The following is a 15,997-nucleotide window of genomic DNA, read 5'->3' on the forward strand; positions in this document are numbered from 1 at the left end:
TGTTTATGTAAAAAGGCAAGGCTAATGTTGTCACATTTCTGATGACCGAACTACAAACAGGGTGGACAGTTACTGCCCTTAACTCTGTGCCTGAAAACACCAGGGATCCTCTTCTCTTTGTCCTGCATGTAAAGAGCATCTCTGCCCTCTGACGTCAGCGATGTGGGAGCCCGTTTCTGTGTGTGTGTGTTTGAGGATGGGTGGGTGGGGTGTGTTTAGTCTCTGTGTGTGTGTGTGTGTGTGTGTGTTTGAGGATGGGTGGGTAGAGTGTGTTTAGTCTGTGTGCGTGTGTGTGTGTGTTTGAGGATGGGTGGGTGGGGTGTGTTTAGTCTCTGTGTGTGTGTGTGTGTGTGTGTGTGTGTGAGAATGTGTGTGTGTGTGTTTGAGGATGGTGGGTGGAGTGTGTTTAGTCTGTGTGTGTGTGTGTGTGTTTGTGTGTGTGTGTGTTTGTTTGAGGATGGGTGTGTGTGTGTGTGTGTGTGTGTGTGTGAGGATGGGTGGGTGGGGTGTGTTTAATCTGTGTGTGTGTGTGTGTGTGTGTGTTTGAGGATGGGTGGGTGGCGTGTGTTTAGTCTCTGTGATGCCTCCGTCACTGTGTGAGGGACTGTGTGTCTCTGTCTGTGGTTTGTACACTGATAACCATCTCTTATGCATCGGGCAAAAACATCCAAAAAACTTCATTCATTAAAAACACATAAAAAAAAAGAAACATTTACACAAGTTCATTAGGAGGGGATACATATGGCCAACAATGTGAGGGTGCCAGGTCTGGTGTGTGCGCACGTGCACACACACACACACACACACACACACACACACACACACACACATACGCATACGCACACACAGGTCACATTGGAGCAGTGATGTGCCTGGTGCGTTTTAGTGGCCGTTAGTGTTGCTATGGAAGCAATCTGATAGGCCGAGTCACAGTCAGGCGTGAATGAGTCAGAACAGGCGAGTCCTTGCTCACTCTGTCTGTACCATGTCCTTGTGGTGTCGTGCTATGTGCTGGTTTTTCTCGGAGGGCCTGCGGAAGCCTTTGGAGCAGAACTGGCAGCGATGGGGGTAGTCTTTCGTATGGATGGAGATCACATGTCTTTTAAACCCAGAGGCGTCACCTGTGCTGTAGTCACAGTACTGACACTGATATACCCTCCTTTCCCGATGCCCCTTCACACCCCCTCCCCCACCCTTCTTCACCCCACCTCCACCCCCACCTGCTCCCACTAAGGTCCTCTTGGCAGGGGCCTTGTCAGGCAGCGGCTGTGGCGTCTGCGTCTGCGTCTGCGGCTGCTGCTGCGGCTGCTGCTGCTCCTTGGTGTGTACGGACAAAATGTGCCGGCTCAGCACAAACGGGTCAGCACTTTTGAAACTGCAGTGCCGACACTGATGTAGTTTTTTGGCCCGATGGGCAGCCGTGTGTTTTTTCAGTTCGGACGGCCGGTGGAAGCCTTTCCCACAAACACTGCACTTGTGCGGATAGTCCTTGGTGTGTACAGATATGACGTGGCGTTTCAGGTCACTGGAGTTGGAGCTGCGGTGGTCACAGTGGGAACACTGGTGGCCTCGTGACTCTTCGTCATGCGTGATCATATGCTGGGTCAGCTCCTCTTCCTCAGCAAACGTCTGGAAACAGCGTTCACACTTATAGGACATCTCCTTACTGTGTTTGGTCTTCACATGCGTCTTCAGGTTAGAGGAGTCGGCTGATTTGTAGTCGCAGTAGTGGCAGGAGTACGGTTTCTCGCCCGTGTGTGTGCGCATGTGTTTCTTTAGCTCTGACGGATGACGGAATCCTTTGCCACACTCCACGCAGATATGTGGGAAGCTCTTACTGTGGACGGCCAGCAGGTGGCGGTTTAACAGCCCCTGCTCTGCTGTCTCATACTCACAGAATTTGCATTTGTGCGTTTTGGTTGGGGCAGGTGGAGTGGGAGGGGCTTTGGGCTCACGGTGATGGTGCTGCAGCCTGTGGGAGAAGAGCGCCGCCTGCTGGTGAAACTCTTTCCCGCACGTCTCACACTCAAAGGCAGTTTTGTTGCTCAGTGTGTGGACTTCCATGTGGTTATGCAAACTGGCCTTTTTATTGGTGGTGAAGTCACAGTCGGTACACTGGTATTTCTTCCTGCTCAACACATCCTGGTGGTGGTTCTTGGTGTGACGCTTCAGAAAACCTCGAGACTTAAACTTCTTCCCACAAAGCATGCAGGGGTACACCGTCAACGGCTGGCCATAAGGACCAATGATAATCGCTAGAGAGAGAGAGAGAGAGAGACAGACACAGAGAGAGACAGAGAGAGACAGAGAGAGAGAGAGACAGAGAGAGAGTCAGACAGAGGGCAAAACGGGTGCTAGCCACCCTAATGAGTTGGTATGAACTGAACTGACAGCCATAGTACTTAGATGATTATTGGGCTCACATGATGTGAACTGATATTAGTGGTATTACTGGAGCAGACCTAGTGCACCGGCATAACTGGAGTGGAGTTAGAGAAGTGGTTTTACTGGAGCAGAGTTAGAGAACTGGTTTTACTGGAGCAGAGTTAGAGAAGTACCTGTCTGAACCTGCCGTGGTTCTGCTCGTCTTCTGCTCTTGCCATGCTGGGGGTCGAGTTTGTCAATAGTGTCGGATTCATCAATGTGCAACAGGGCACTGGCCGCTCCGTTACGATTCTCACACTCCTCCCCTTCATCTGCACCTATGCAACAACATCAACAACATCAACATCAACATCAACATCAACAACATCAACATCAACATCAACATCAACAATATCAACAACATCAACAACAACAACAACATCAAAAACATCATCAACATCAACATCAACAACAACAACAACATCAACAGCATCAGCATCAACAACTTAAAAGATGCACCAATTCAGCCATCACAAGTACTTTAATCCCAAAGAGCCCCATGGCGTGTGTAAAGGCTATGTGCGTGAGTGCATGCCTGTGTGTGTTCTCTGCGTGTTTGGTGTTGGGTACCAGATGAACAAGACATACTGATATGAAGATCCATGAGCTTTTCACTGACAGCCAGTTTAAAACTACAACATCACTGTTTCATATTCAATTTACAATTACAATTTAGTTATTTGGCAGACGCTTTTTACCAAAGCGACTTACAATTGGTGCATCAGTCGGATTTCTAATACCTTCAACAGAGATCATAATAAGACTGAGCGTCAAATTGCCCTTTCGCATTGCGCCCCTGGAATACTTTTACAAACAGAAATACAAGACAAAGGTTTTTTTTTTTTTTTTCTCTAGGGAAGGGAGGTTAGGCATTGGGGGACATATTCACAGTCGTTTCAGTCTGGTACACCTCTGGTACTACACATTTACAAATGGCTACTATACCGTTTTATTTCTTGTTTGTCTAGTTCCTCATGAGTGTGGTTAGAGTTTATTTGTAGTTAGAGTAGCATTGTGAGCATTGAATTTCATATGATTTCCATTTAAAAACACATTTTAACACAACACCATTGAATTCTGTCTCGTCTGACACTACCTGCTGCAGCAGACAAAGGCATGTCCTTCTCCGAATTTTGGCTATGTGGCATGGGCGTTGCTAGACCCCTTTTACCAGGGCATGTGCCCCAGTATTGATCTGCTGTGCCCCAGCAAAATCTCATGTTCGAGTTTTAACAAGCTCCTATATTTGGAGAAGCAACACAGTGTAACCCAAAACACAAGCTGAGGCGCGCACCTTGCAGTCGGGGTCCGTACGCGGCGGAGCGTCCGTCACTGCCCGTACGCGGCGACGCGGCGACGCGTACATCACTGCCCGTACGCGGCGGAGGGTACGTTACTGCCCGTACGCGGCGGAGGGTACGTCACTGCCCGTACGCGGCGGAGGGTACGTCACTGCCCGTACGCGGCGGAGCGTCCGTCACTGCCCGTACGCGGCGGAGGGTACGTCACTGCCCGTACGCGGCGGAGGGTACGTCACTGCCCGTACGCGGCGGAGCGTCCGTCACTGCCCGTACGCGGCGGAGGGTACGTCACTGCCCGTACGCGGCGGCGCGTCCGTCACTGCCCGTACGCGGCGGAGGGTACGTCACCGGCCGTACGCGGCGACGCGTACATCACTGCCCGTACGCGGCGGAGGGTACGTCACTGCCCGTACGCGGCGGAGGGTACGTCACTGCCCGTACGCGGCGGAGGGTACGTCACTGCCCGTACGCGGCCGAGGGTACGTCACTGCCCGTACGCGGCGACGCGTACATCACTGCCCGTACGCGGCGGAGGGTACGTCACTGCCCGTACGCGGCGACGCGTACATCACTGCCCGTACGCGGCGGAGGGTACGTCACTGCCCGTACGCGGCGGAGGGTACGTCACTGCCCGTACGCGGCGGAGGGTACGTCACTGCCCGTACGCGGCGACGCGTACATCACTGCCCGTACGCGGCGGAGGGTACGTCACTGCCCGTACGCGGCGGAGCGTCCGTCACTGCCCGTACGCGGCGGAGGGTACGTCACTGCCCGTACGCGGCGACGCGTACATCACTGCCCGTACGCGGCGGAGGGTACGTCACTGCCCGTACGCGGCGACGCGTACATCACTGCCCGTACGCGGCGGAGGGTACGTCACTGCCCGTACGCGGCGGAGGGTACGTCACTGCCCGTACGCGGCGGAGGGTACGTCACTGCCCGTACGCGGCGGAGGGTACGTCACTGCCCGTACGCGGCGACGCGTACATCACTGCCCGTACGCGGCGGAGGGTACGTCACTGCCCGTACGCGGCGACGCGTACATCACTGCCCGTACGCGGCGGAGGGTACGTCACTGCCCGTACGCGGCGGAGGGTACGTCACTGCCCGTACGCGGCGGAGGGTACGTCACTGCCCGTACGCGGCGGAGGGTACGTCACTGCCCGTACGCGGCGGAGGGTACGTCACTGCCCGTACGCAGCGACGCGTACATCACTGCCCGTACACGGCGGAGGGTACGTCACTGCCCGTACGCGGCGGAGCGTCCGTCACTGCCCGTACGCGGCGGAGGGTACGTCACTGCCCGTACGCGGCGACGCGTACATCACTGCCCGTACGCGGCGGAGGGTACGTCACTGCCCGTACGCGGCGACGCGTACATCACTGCCCGTACGCGGCGGAGGGTACGTCACTGCCCGTACGCGGCGGAGCGTCCGTCACTGCCCGTACGCGGCGGAGCGTCCGTCACTGCCCGTACGCGGCGGAGGGTACGTCACTGCCCGTACGCGGCGGAGCGTCCGTCACTGCCCGTACGCGGCGGAGCGTCCGTCACTGCCCGTACGCGGCGGAGGGTACGTCACTGCCCGTACGCGGCGGAGGGTACGTCACTGCCCGTACGCGGCGGCGCGTCCGTCACTGCCCGTACGCGGCGGAGGGTCCGTCACTGCCCGTACGCGGCGGAGCGTCCGTCACTGCCCGTACGCGGCGGAGCGTCCGTCACTGCCCGTACGCGGCGGAGGGTACGTCACTGCCCGTACGCGGCGGAGGGTACGTCACTGCCCGTACGCGGCGGAGGGTACGTCACTGCCCGTACGCGGCGGAGCGTCCGTCACTGCCCGTACGCGGCGGAGCGTCCGTCACTGCCCGTACGCGGCGGAGGGTACGTCACTGCCCGTACGCGGCGGAGGGTACGTCACTGCCCGTACGCAGCGACGCGTACATCACTGCCCGTACACGGCGGAGGGTACGTCACTGCCCGTACGCGGCGGAGCGTCCGTCACTGCCCGTACGCGGCGGAGGGTACGTCACTGCCCGTACGCGGCGACGCGTACATCACTGCCCGTACGCGGCGGAGGGTACGTCACTGCCCGTACGCGGCGACGCGTACATCACTGCCCGTACGCGGCGGAGGGTACGTCACTGCCCGTACGCGGCGGAGCGTCCGTCACTGCCCGTACGCGGCGGAGCGTCCGTCACTGCCCGTACGCGGCGGAGGGTACGTCACTGCCCGTACGCGGCGGAGCGTCCGTCACTGCCCGTACGCGGCGGAGCGTCCGTCACTGCCCGTACGCGGCGGAGGGTACGTCACTGCCCGTACGCGGCGGAGGGTACGTCACTGCCCGTACGCGGCGGCGCGTCCGTCACTGCCCGTACGCGGCGGAGGGTCCGTCACTGCCCGTACGCGGCGGAGCGTCCGTCACTGCCCGTACGCGGCGGAGCGTCCGTCACTGCCCGTACGCGGCGGAGGGTACGTCACTGCCCGTACGCGGCGGAGGGTACGTCACTGCCCGTACGCGGCGGAGGGTACGTCACTGCCCGTACGCGGCGGAGCGTCCGTCACTGCCCGTACGCGGCGGAGCGTCCGTCACTGCCCGTACGCGGCGGAGGGTACGTCACTGCCCGTACGCGGCGTCGTGTACGTCACTGCCCGTACGTCACTGCCCGTACGTCACTGCCCGTACGCGGCGGAGCGTACGTCACTGCGCGTACGTCACTGCCCGACTGTATCAGCACACGAAACAAGAATCAGGATTGATAAATATTTTCAGAAAGATTAATATCTCAACATATTGACATTTCCCAATAGTTGTTTCAGTGTCAGCAGCAGTATGGCAGTGGCAATAATAGTGGGTTAAGCAAGGCAGGTTCATATAACACACTGTATAGCACATTTCATACACACAGCAGGCATTCCAGAAAAGCGTTGTGTGATTTGGGTAATGGGGGGCCCCAGCAGAGCTTTATGTCTAGCAACGCCTCTGGTAAATTATTCCTTAGGCTAACGTATGAGGTGACCCAGGGCCATGTTTTCCCAAGAGAACTGAATTTAAAGAGAACTGTATTGGCTGATTTAATGCTTGAGAGCTATACAGGGGAAGTGCATTCTGGCTGGAGGTTGACTGACTCATAAGGTCAAAGCTGAGTGATATATGGTTTAATATTGTCAGTGAACCTTTTTATGACAGCAGCATGGCAGTGTGAGATGTGGGAGTGTGAGACAGGGCAGTGTGAGATGTGGGAGTGTGAGACAGGGCAGTGTGAGACAAAGCAGCGTGAGACAGGGCAGTGTGAAATGTGGGAGTGTGAGACAGGGCAGTGTGAGATGTGGGAGTGTGAGACAGGGCAGTGTGAGACAAAGCAGCGTGAGACAGGGCAGTGTGAAATGTGGGAGTGTGAGACAGGGCAGTGTGGGTTGTAGGAGTGTGAGACAGGGCAGTGTGAGATGTGGGAATGTGAGACAGGGCAGTGTGAGACAGGGCAGTGTGAAATGTGGGAGTGTGAGACAGGGCAGAGTGAGACAGGGCAGTGTGAGATGTGGGAGTGTGAGACAGGGCAGTGTGAGAAAGGGCAGCGTGAGACAGGGCAGCGTGAGACAGGGCAGTGTGAGATGTGGGAATGTGAGACAGGGCAGTGTGAGACAGGGCAGTGTGAAATGTGGGAGTGTGAGACAGGGCAGAGTGAGACAGGGCAGTGTGGGTTGTGGGAGTGTGAGACAGGGTAGTGTGAGAAACTTACCATATGCCGCAGCCCAAGCGACTGGCATGAAGTCTTTGCTGAGGGCGGAGCTGTCATATGGCCTAAGGGTGGAGCTGTCATATGGTCTGTCATGGCCAACAGGCTCCTCCCCACCCACCACCACCTCCATATACACATCATCAGAGAGCTTTCCTACACACACACACGCACACACACACACACAGTAATCTGCAGTGATGCAACACAGGGTTACAGTTTTAGCTCAAACACAGACACATTAAAAAAGACAACATGAAGGAATATGTCCACACCAAAAAACATCCACACTATGAAATTAGCCACTATTCTGATTAGCAGTAAAACATGACAGTAAGTCACTCTCTGCGTAAAACAGCTAAAAAAAGCAAAAAGTCAAAACTGATCAGTAAATACATAAATGGTTATTTCAGCGTAAACAGAGATGTTTTTCTGTGACTTTCCCTGTTAGAAACACACCAGTGTGATGAGTGAAATCCACTCATACCCCAGTGCCTATTCGAGCACTGGGGCCGCGCTTTTCCACTGACAAAATACTGGCACCGGCACGGCACCACAGAATTGCTGGTCCTAAAATTTGGAACCGCTGACGTCAGAGGCTATGCAAATAAAAACCGCGCGAGAACCAATCAGTTCAGCGTTTGATGTGTTTGCTACGTGACGTTCTCTAGAGAGGCGGGAGTAACAAAAAAAGTCTGACCAAGATAGCAGTAGGCTAAAGGCTGCATGTAGCATGAAAATATGTATATAATTAAAAGATGTATGGGCAACAATTTGTGTCTACATCAACACGGGCTGTTGTTTACATGCTACATGAACATAGTCGGACCCAGAATGGTAGAAAAAACACTCTCTCTCTCGGCTCTGGCTGGTGCAAATAGACCACTGCAGACCATCATCTGAACACTCTTTTAAACTTTTGAGCTAGGTGACAGGCTTACTATTTTCATGAATTTTGCCCCCAGAGTGAAAAGTTTTAGGGCAAAATTCGTGAGGTGTTTCGCTGTGTGGAAGCCTAGCATAAAAGTAAAAAGCAAGCAGATGCGTTCTGTCCGACATTATTACCCAAACTTTCGCTACATAGCGTTCGGTTCCCAAACCTGTGGAAATGCGGGCCGGTTCTCAAAAGGCACCAAGGCAGCACTGGCTCCACACCAGCACCATCCTAGTGGAAAAGAGCTATCAGAGTCTCACCTTGTGTGTGATGGCTGTCGGCAACAGACATGTACACCATTTTCTCTCGTAGGGGCCGCCCTGTGGAGTCTGCCACGGCTACAGCTTGTGTTTCATTCTCGCCGATGTCCACCGTTTCCCCTACACACACGCGCGCACAGATAAACACACAGCTTTATGGCCACAAATACAAACACATTGTCAAAAGTCTATATTTTTTTAGGAACAGGATATCCAAGGTTTTCAACAGTTAACCACAGGCAAGTTGTAGGACTGGGTATTGGCACAGATGCCCTGATTCGATTCGATTAAAATTCACAAGTTAATGAATTGATTCAATCCGATTCAATTCGATTCTGATTTGATATCGATTCAATAGGAATGAAATATGAAAGACTATATAACAGTTTTCCATATTTGGAGAGATGTTTAAAAGGCTCTAAAGGGAACACAGACTGACAAACGCAGAGCCACTGGAAACAAACTGTGAAAACCACTAAAGGCCAAAGGCTCGTGTACCAAAATCTTTTTGTGTGAGGAACACGTGAGTATAGTCCCTTAAAAACAAAACCAACATGTCTCTTTCAAAGCACAAAAAAAACGACTTCTGACAAATTCTGAAAGTCACACGCCATGTTTCACAAGGACTTTAACTTAAAGACATGTGCCAAAACATACATTAGAGTTTGTAATGTTTTTGGTCCACGTGCTCTGGCAGGGGGCGACTTTATTACGAGATTTCGAGAATAAGGTCATAATAATACCAGGGCTGTGGAGTCCGAGTCTGAGTCATGGGTTACTGGAGTCGGAAGCAAAACTGGGTTTTACTGGAGTCGGAGTGGGAGTCAGTGGTACCATAAATTGAGGAGTTGGAGTAGAAGGTTTTGTGTAGCAACTCCACAGCCCTGAATATTATGAAAATAAAGTCGTAATTTTACAAGAACAAAATCATAACATTACAACATTACAGCTAACATTACAATTTTATGCTACGTGTAATTTTAGAGGGGAAATATTAGAAGAGCGGTCTACCACCTGCATTAAAATGAGGAACATGGAGCATCTTGTGAACTTCAGTATAGGTTTCACAAATAACGAAATACTGTTGACTGGTGTGGTGTGTGTCGACACGACGTCTGAGACCAACGGCAGCTGCCAAAGGCTCAGGCTGCCACTGACCGTCCTCTCACCCCTTTTTGTTGGTTGCTGATAATATATTTTCCTAAAAAAATCACGTTTTTTCCCTCAAAATTTTCAATTTTATTCTCATAATATTATAAAATTACAACTGTATTCTCATCCTAGTATAACTTTTTTCTTGAAATATTACGACTTTATTCTCATTAAACTACGACTTTATTCTCGTATTATTACGACCTTATACTCGATATCTCAGAATTTTTTTCCCTCAGTGTGGTCCCAACACTCCGTCGTAACGCATAGAGGAAAACCAGTCACATCGTTGTTTTCACTGGGATGCGACCTGTGATCAGTGTTCGCCAAGCTAATGCCAGCGCCCTACTATCGCATTCCCACATGAAAGCAGACGTGTGGAACCACTTTGGAGGTGGGAATCGGGCTTTCCTGACGAGTCATTGAGGTGCTGGATTAGATGACTGATTGGTTGGATTAATTTTTTTTTTTTTTTTTTTTTGCTGTGGCAGCAAAGATTTTGTCGTGGCCACGGAGAAATATTACCAGCGGAAACACTGTGGCTAGTTTATTCACTACACTGACCATATGAGGTTAGGTCTCACAGCTACTGACGCTCTACTCATACATAAATATATCATGTAAAGCATACATTCATACAGATAAATCATGTAAAGTATAGCTTCATGTTACTATACGAGAGTCAGGAAATAAAAGTTTGGGCTTGTAGATTCCCTCTATAAATCGTTGCTCAACCAACTCTGGAAATACAGAGTGTGACATCACATTTGGGTGATGATGCATATTTCTTGCATATTATGCATATTACATAGGAGTGTCTTAAAGGCATCAAACATCATTTGACTGTTACAGGCTAAACAGGGACATGCATTGCATTGGACCACAACACAATGAGTCAATAACAGACAGTATGTAAAACTACCTAACCACTCTCTGGACAGTCAACTACTCAAAGCCACCTGACAAACAATCTGTAATGTTCTCTATCAAGCCATAAAAATACCAGTGTTAAAGAAATAAACATACATTCAGAGAGGAAAATATTCAAACACACACAAATGCAGACACGTACAAACACACACACACACAAACGCTTACCTAGGTCATCTTCTCCAGAGTCAGCTTTAAAGATGTAAACTTTAATGACTTCCTGCCCGTCCTCATCCTTCTCCACTTCCTGTTCATCAATCGCCTCCTCCACCCTAACCTCCTCTCCTTCCCCCGACACCATCTTCCCTGCCTCATCCACTACAGAGAGACAGACAGAGGGAGAGAGACAGGGACAGACAGAGACAGAGAGACAGGGAGTGTCTATGAGGTATAATGATATCAGGTGAAAATAAAAGTATGCAGGGTTCCATTAACAAAGAGAGATATATGAGGGAATTGACTGGATGGATAAACTGACAGATACAAAATCCATTCAGTGGCCCATGGCAGCCGAAGGCTGAGCCAACACCACACAGCTAACATGCCTGGCACAGCCACGGGTCAAACTGGACTGACCAGATCATCAGAACAGCCGACACCACACAGCTAACATGCCTGGCACAGCCACGGGTCAAACTGGACTGACCAGAACATCAGAACAATGTATGACTCAGCAGCCTAAATGACACACATTCTGCCTCACACTTAAAATATAATACAAACGCTTACACAGGCATGACAGCTTCTACACTAAACACGCAACATGTCTGATTTGTATCTGAATCTGACCTGTAAGCACATCAGTCACAATGTCCATTTGCTGTTCCATCTGAATATTACTTCTGTTGTATTAATCTAAGACTAGCTTACACTCAACATGAACATCACTGCCTAATGCGAATTACTAACAATCAACTGCCAATTTACAGCTCACAGGGAGAAAACAGAGGATCAAGATTCCTGTAACATAGTTTCATATTCTACCAGTACAATATCACATTCTACCAGTACAATGTAATAGTCTACCAGTACAACACCATATTCCACCATTACAGTTTCACATTCTACCAGTACAATGTAATATACTACGAGTACAACACCATATTCTACCAGTACAATGTAATATTCCACCAGTACAACACCATACTCTATCAGTCCATTACCACATTCTACCAGTACATTACCATATTCTACCAGCACAGCGTCATATTCTGAGTGTGAATGCATGAATGCTTGGATAAAGAGATGGATGAGTGAATGGATGAACAGAGGATGAGTGAATGGAAGAATAAACTGATGAGTGGATGGAGTAGATGGAGGAGTGGGTGGAGGAATAGATGTATGAAGGAATAAACTGATCAGTGGGTGGAGTAGATGGAGGAGTGGGTGGAGTAGATGGAGGAGTGGGTGGAGGAATAGATGTATGAAGGAATAAACTGATCAGTGGGTGGAGTAGATGGAGGAGTGGGTGGAGTAGATGGAGGAGTGGGTGGAGGAATAGATGTATGAAGGAATAAACTGCTCAGTGGGTGTAGTAGATGGATGAAGGAATAAACTGCTCAGTGGGTGGAGCAGATGGATGAGTGGGTGGAGGAATAGATGTATGAAGGAATAAACTGCTCAGTGGGTGGAGCAGATGGATGAGTGGGTGGAGTAGATGGATGAGTGGGTGGAGGAATAGATGTATGAAGGAATAAACTGATCAGTGGGTGGAGCAGATGGATGAGTGGGTGGAGTAGATGGATGAGTGGGTGGAGGAATAGATGTATGAAGGAAGAAACTGCTCACAGGAGATCATCAGGTAGTCCCCACAGGTCTCAGCATCCTGCTCCTGTTCTGTGCCCTCAGCAACCAGCATATCTTCTGGCATTGCCATGGCAACACCTTCCTCCTCTTCCTCTTCCTCGCCCTCCAGTGACATCACACATGTTTCCACAGCAACGCCCTCCTCTTCCTCACAATGTACATATTCCTCCACAGCGTCCTGGATCACAAGCTCATCCTGAGAAAAACTGCCCACCCCTTCTCCCTCCATCTCACTCTCCATCTCACCCTCTGACACCAGCACTGTCTCCTGCAGCTCCACCACAAACTCATCTAACACAGAGAGAGAGAGAGAGAGAGAGAGAGAGAGAGATTGGTTAAGCTGTAAAGTTTACTCATACAATAAATTTGATAAACTGTCCATGGGTAAAGTTTCCACATCCATTACCTGATCCGTGCAGAATGATTTTGGGCTCTTGAAGCGCCAGCCTCTTCACATCCTCATCCATCACTCTCACACCTCATTGGTCTCTGCAAAAACTTAAATTCACACAATGACCAATCAAAACACCTCTTACATGCCCAGTGAGAGAGGATTTTCCCACAAAATTCAGACAATCACAAATGTAAAACTGGTCAGGGCTGATTAAGCAAGTGATCATTAATCTAAGAATTACTGCCAACACTCTCTGATTAAACATATAAAATACTTTTTACTCTATTTTACACATAGTCAGTCACACATTGCAATGGTACAAGAAATCTAAAGTGATCATTTCCTGTACCTGTTGTTTAACCACTCCTGTGTTCACTTCATTTATGCCCTACTGATGGGTTTGACAGCTCTGTTTGTGAGGAACAGCGAATTGAAGGCTTCCCTGTTCATAAGACCTGTAACAACTGCACTGCTACTTTTGAAACCTGAAGTCATTCACTGTCCAATTCCATTTCAGACCAGTGTGTGGGATCAGGCTGATGAATCCACACCTGAACACGCTGGTGTGGTTAAGTAACCTAGGCGATGTAGTGTAAGGGCCGGGGTCACTGCGTGGTCGGGGGCGTAAGGCTTTAGCACTCTGAGGTGAGTAACTAGGCCTTCACGGTTTGGGGATAAGTGTGTCCTCATGCCGGGAGTATGTACGAGCGACATGAACATATGTGTGTGTGTGTGTGTGTGTGTGTGTGTGCGCGCGCGCTCGCTCGCGCGTTCATTTACAAGAAGACCACAGTGCCAACTGCCAGCCTTGGCCGTCATCGACAAAAGCAGCTGCGGTCTCCGGTCACACATACACGCACATGAAGACAGACAATCATCGGCAGGTCAATTGCAAATGTGTGTTCATCTGCTTAATACTGACGCGACAACCTTCATAAATACACAACAAAACCATGTCTCATCATGGTTGCTTTCTCACTCTTCAGTTAAACACCATGTATATCTAGGGTGTGCTAAATAAAATGTTTGTGCCTAATTAAAACGCTGGAGTGTTTAGGCTACGCGTTAGAGGCTGATCCCTCCCACACATCCGCAACAGCAAAAGGTTTAGCGCGCGCCTCGCCTCTCAAAGCCCTCCAACTATAATGTTGGTACTAAGCACTCTGTCAGAAATATGGCGTCTCATTGCAATCTTTTCCTTCTTCCACCGCATAAAAACAAAACTTAACGCGAGCGCCATGTTGGCTGAACTGTAACCAATGAAGCAATGCGTTTGTGCAACAACAACAACAAAGGAAATTAGAAAATATTTGCATGCGCGCCTAGTCTAGCCATTGAGACAAAAGAAGCGCTTAAAAATGTGTGCTCACCGCTCGTGCCCCTGTGCAGGCATTTGGAAATCAACAATGGCCTCCCCTCCCCCTGGTTATCGAGGCCTGCCTGCGGCCTGAAGCAAGGCCTGGGCCTGTCTATAAGACAACAGGCCTACATCCGGGCTGTTGTCATCTTACAAATGAATAAAATACCGATTCACGAGGACGAACTAGTGTTGCATGCAAATGACGAATAATCGGTAATCGCCATGTCGCTTGAGAAAGACTAAAACCAAACGCTTACCGTATATGGTGGTGCAGGGGCGGCCTCCGTCTTGTTACTGGTTTTCCCAGGCCGTTCGGTTCCCCCACACTCGGGCAAGGCTCGACCGGGAGTTTGCGCGAGTTGGGCGGGCCGGTGATTCGCAGGGAGGGAGGGGCGGAGTGTATCAGAGAAACACCGCAGCTTCGCCAGCACAGGGCCCGCCGTCAGCACTACACGTCACTGCGCCAGAGCCGCAGGAAAATGCGGAAGGGGGTTTGAAGTCACTCTGTTTCCTCAGACCTTACACAGGCTAGACACTCTGCGTAACAGCAGCTACACCGGCTGGAAGTTCTGAAAAACCCCGTTTTGGACAGTTCTGCAATTTGGTCATATTTCTGTAGAGAACTAACATTATAACGGTGAGATCCTGCATCAGGGTACGTGATATTTTATGTTGTCTAGAATTTGCAGTTTCAGGGTCTTTTCCCGTCCTTTTCTCGAAGACATGTGCTTAAATTTTGCGCTTGAAATCCAAATTGAGATTATTTAATTGTTGGTCCTTCTCTCGTATATAAGGGTCTTAACAAATATTTTTAAAACTCCGTAGATGTGTCGAAACAGGTCTGCACGATGTAACGAAGTAGCCAGCAACATTCTCAAAAATGTTCCAACGTTGTTGTTGTTGTTCTTTTCATTTGTCGTGTCGGCAACCTCCTAATGTACACATCTGAGTGAACTCGTCGTGGTTTCGATAAGCGTATCCAGGCAGAAAAAAATCTAGAAGTGCTCCAAGTGTCTCTTTATAAATATGAGATTCTCACTTTGTATTTTATTCAGATACATCCTAAAACCTGTCTCCCCATATATCTGTGGCTGGTTTAGTCCAGTACGCATTAGACAGCTAAACCAAACTTTCCATGTTCACTTTGTCTGAGCAAGTAATACCATGTACTAATGGACATGCTAGAGTAAATTCAGCACTGGTATACCGTTTAACCAGAGCCAGAGAACGGGGGTTCCTTCTTAAATCAGTCCACTGAAGTGTCTGTTTGACCCATTTCTGTTCCTGAGTGTGACATCAACCACACCATCATCTCCACATCACCAACACCATCATCTCCACAGCACCATCACCGTCATCTCCACAGCACCAACACCGTCATCTCCACATCACCAACACCGTCATCTCCACAGCACCAACACCGTCATCTCCACATCACCAACACCGTCATCTCCACATCACCAACACCATCATCTCCACAGCGCCAACACCATCATCTCCACATCAACCACACCATCATCTCCACAGCACCAACATCGTCATCTCCACATCACCAACACCGTCATCTCCACATCACCAACACCATCATCTCCACATCACCCATGTGTGTGTGTGTGTGTATCTGTGTGTGTGTGGCACTTTTTTGAGATCATACCCTTATCTTCTATTAGAATTCTGCATTGATGAAAAATTACGAGATACACT

General features: G+C 50.1%; 1 protein-coding gene across 1 annotated transcript; it reads right to left on the reverse strand.

Annotated features, from left to right (window-relative positions):
* Positions 1 to 824: 824 nt before the first annotated feature.
* On the reverse strand, positions 825 to 14,630 carry LOC115828441 (zinc finger Y-chromosomal protein 1). Its single transcript, XM_030792420.1, has 8 exons — positions 14,551 to 14,630; positions 12,946 to 13,037; positions 12,522 to 12,830; positions 10,902 to 11,051; positions 8,652 to 8,771; positions 7,461 to 7,613; positions 2,559 to 2,702; positions 825 to 2,255 (listed from the first exon to the last, which is right to left on the reverse strand). Exons 2-8 carry the CDS (start codon positions 13,004 to 13,006, stop codon positions 970 to 972), a joined length of 2,223 nt encoding a protein of 740 aa, XP_030648280.1. The 5' UTR covers positions 13,007 to 13,037; positions 14,551 to 14,630; the 3' UTR covers positions 825 to 969.
* Positions 14,631 to 15,997: the final 1,367 nt, after the last annotated feature.

The sequence above is a fragment of the Chanos chanos genome, chromosome 15, assembly GCF_902362185.1.
Source record: "Chanos chanos chromosome 15, fChaCha1.1, whole genome shotgun sequence".
Lineage (NCBI taxonomy): Eukaryota > Metazoa > Chordata > Actinopteri > Gonorynchiformes > Chanidae > Chanos > Chanos chanos.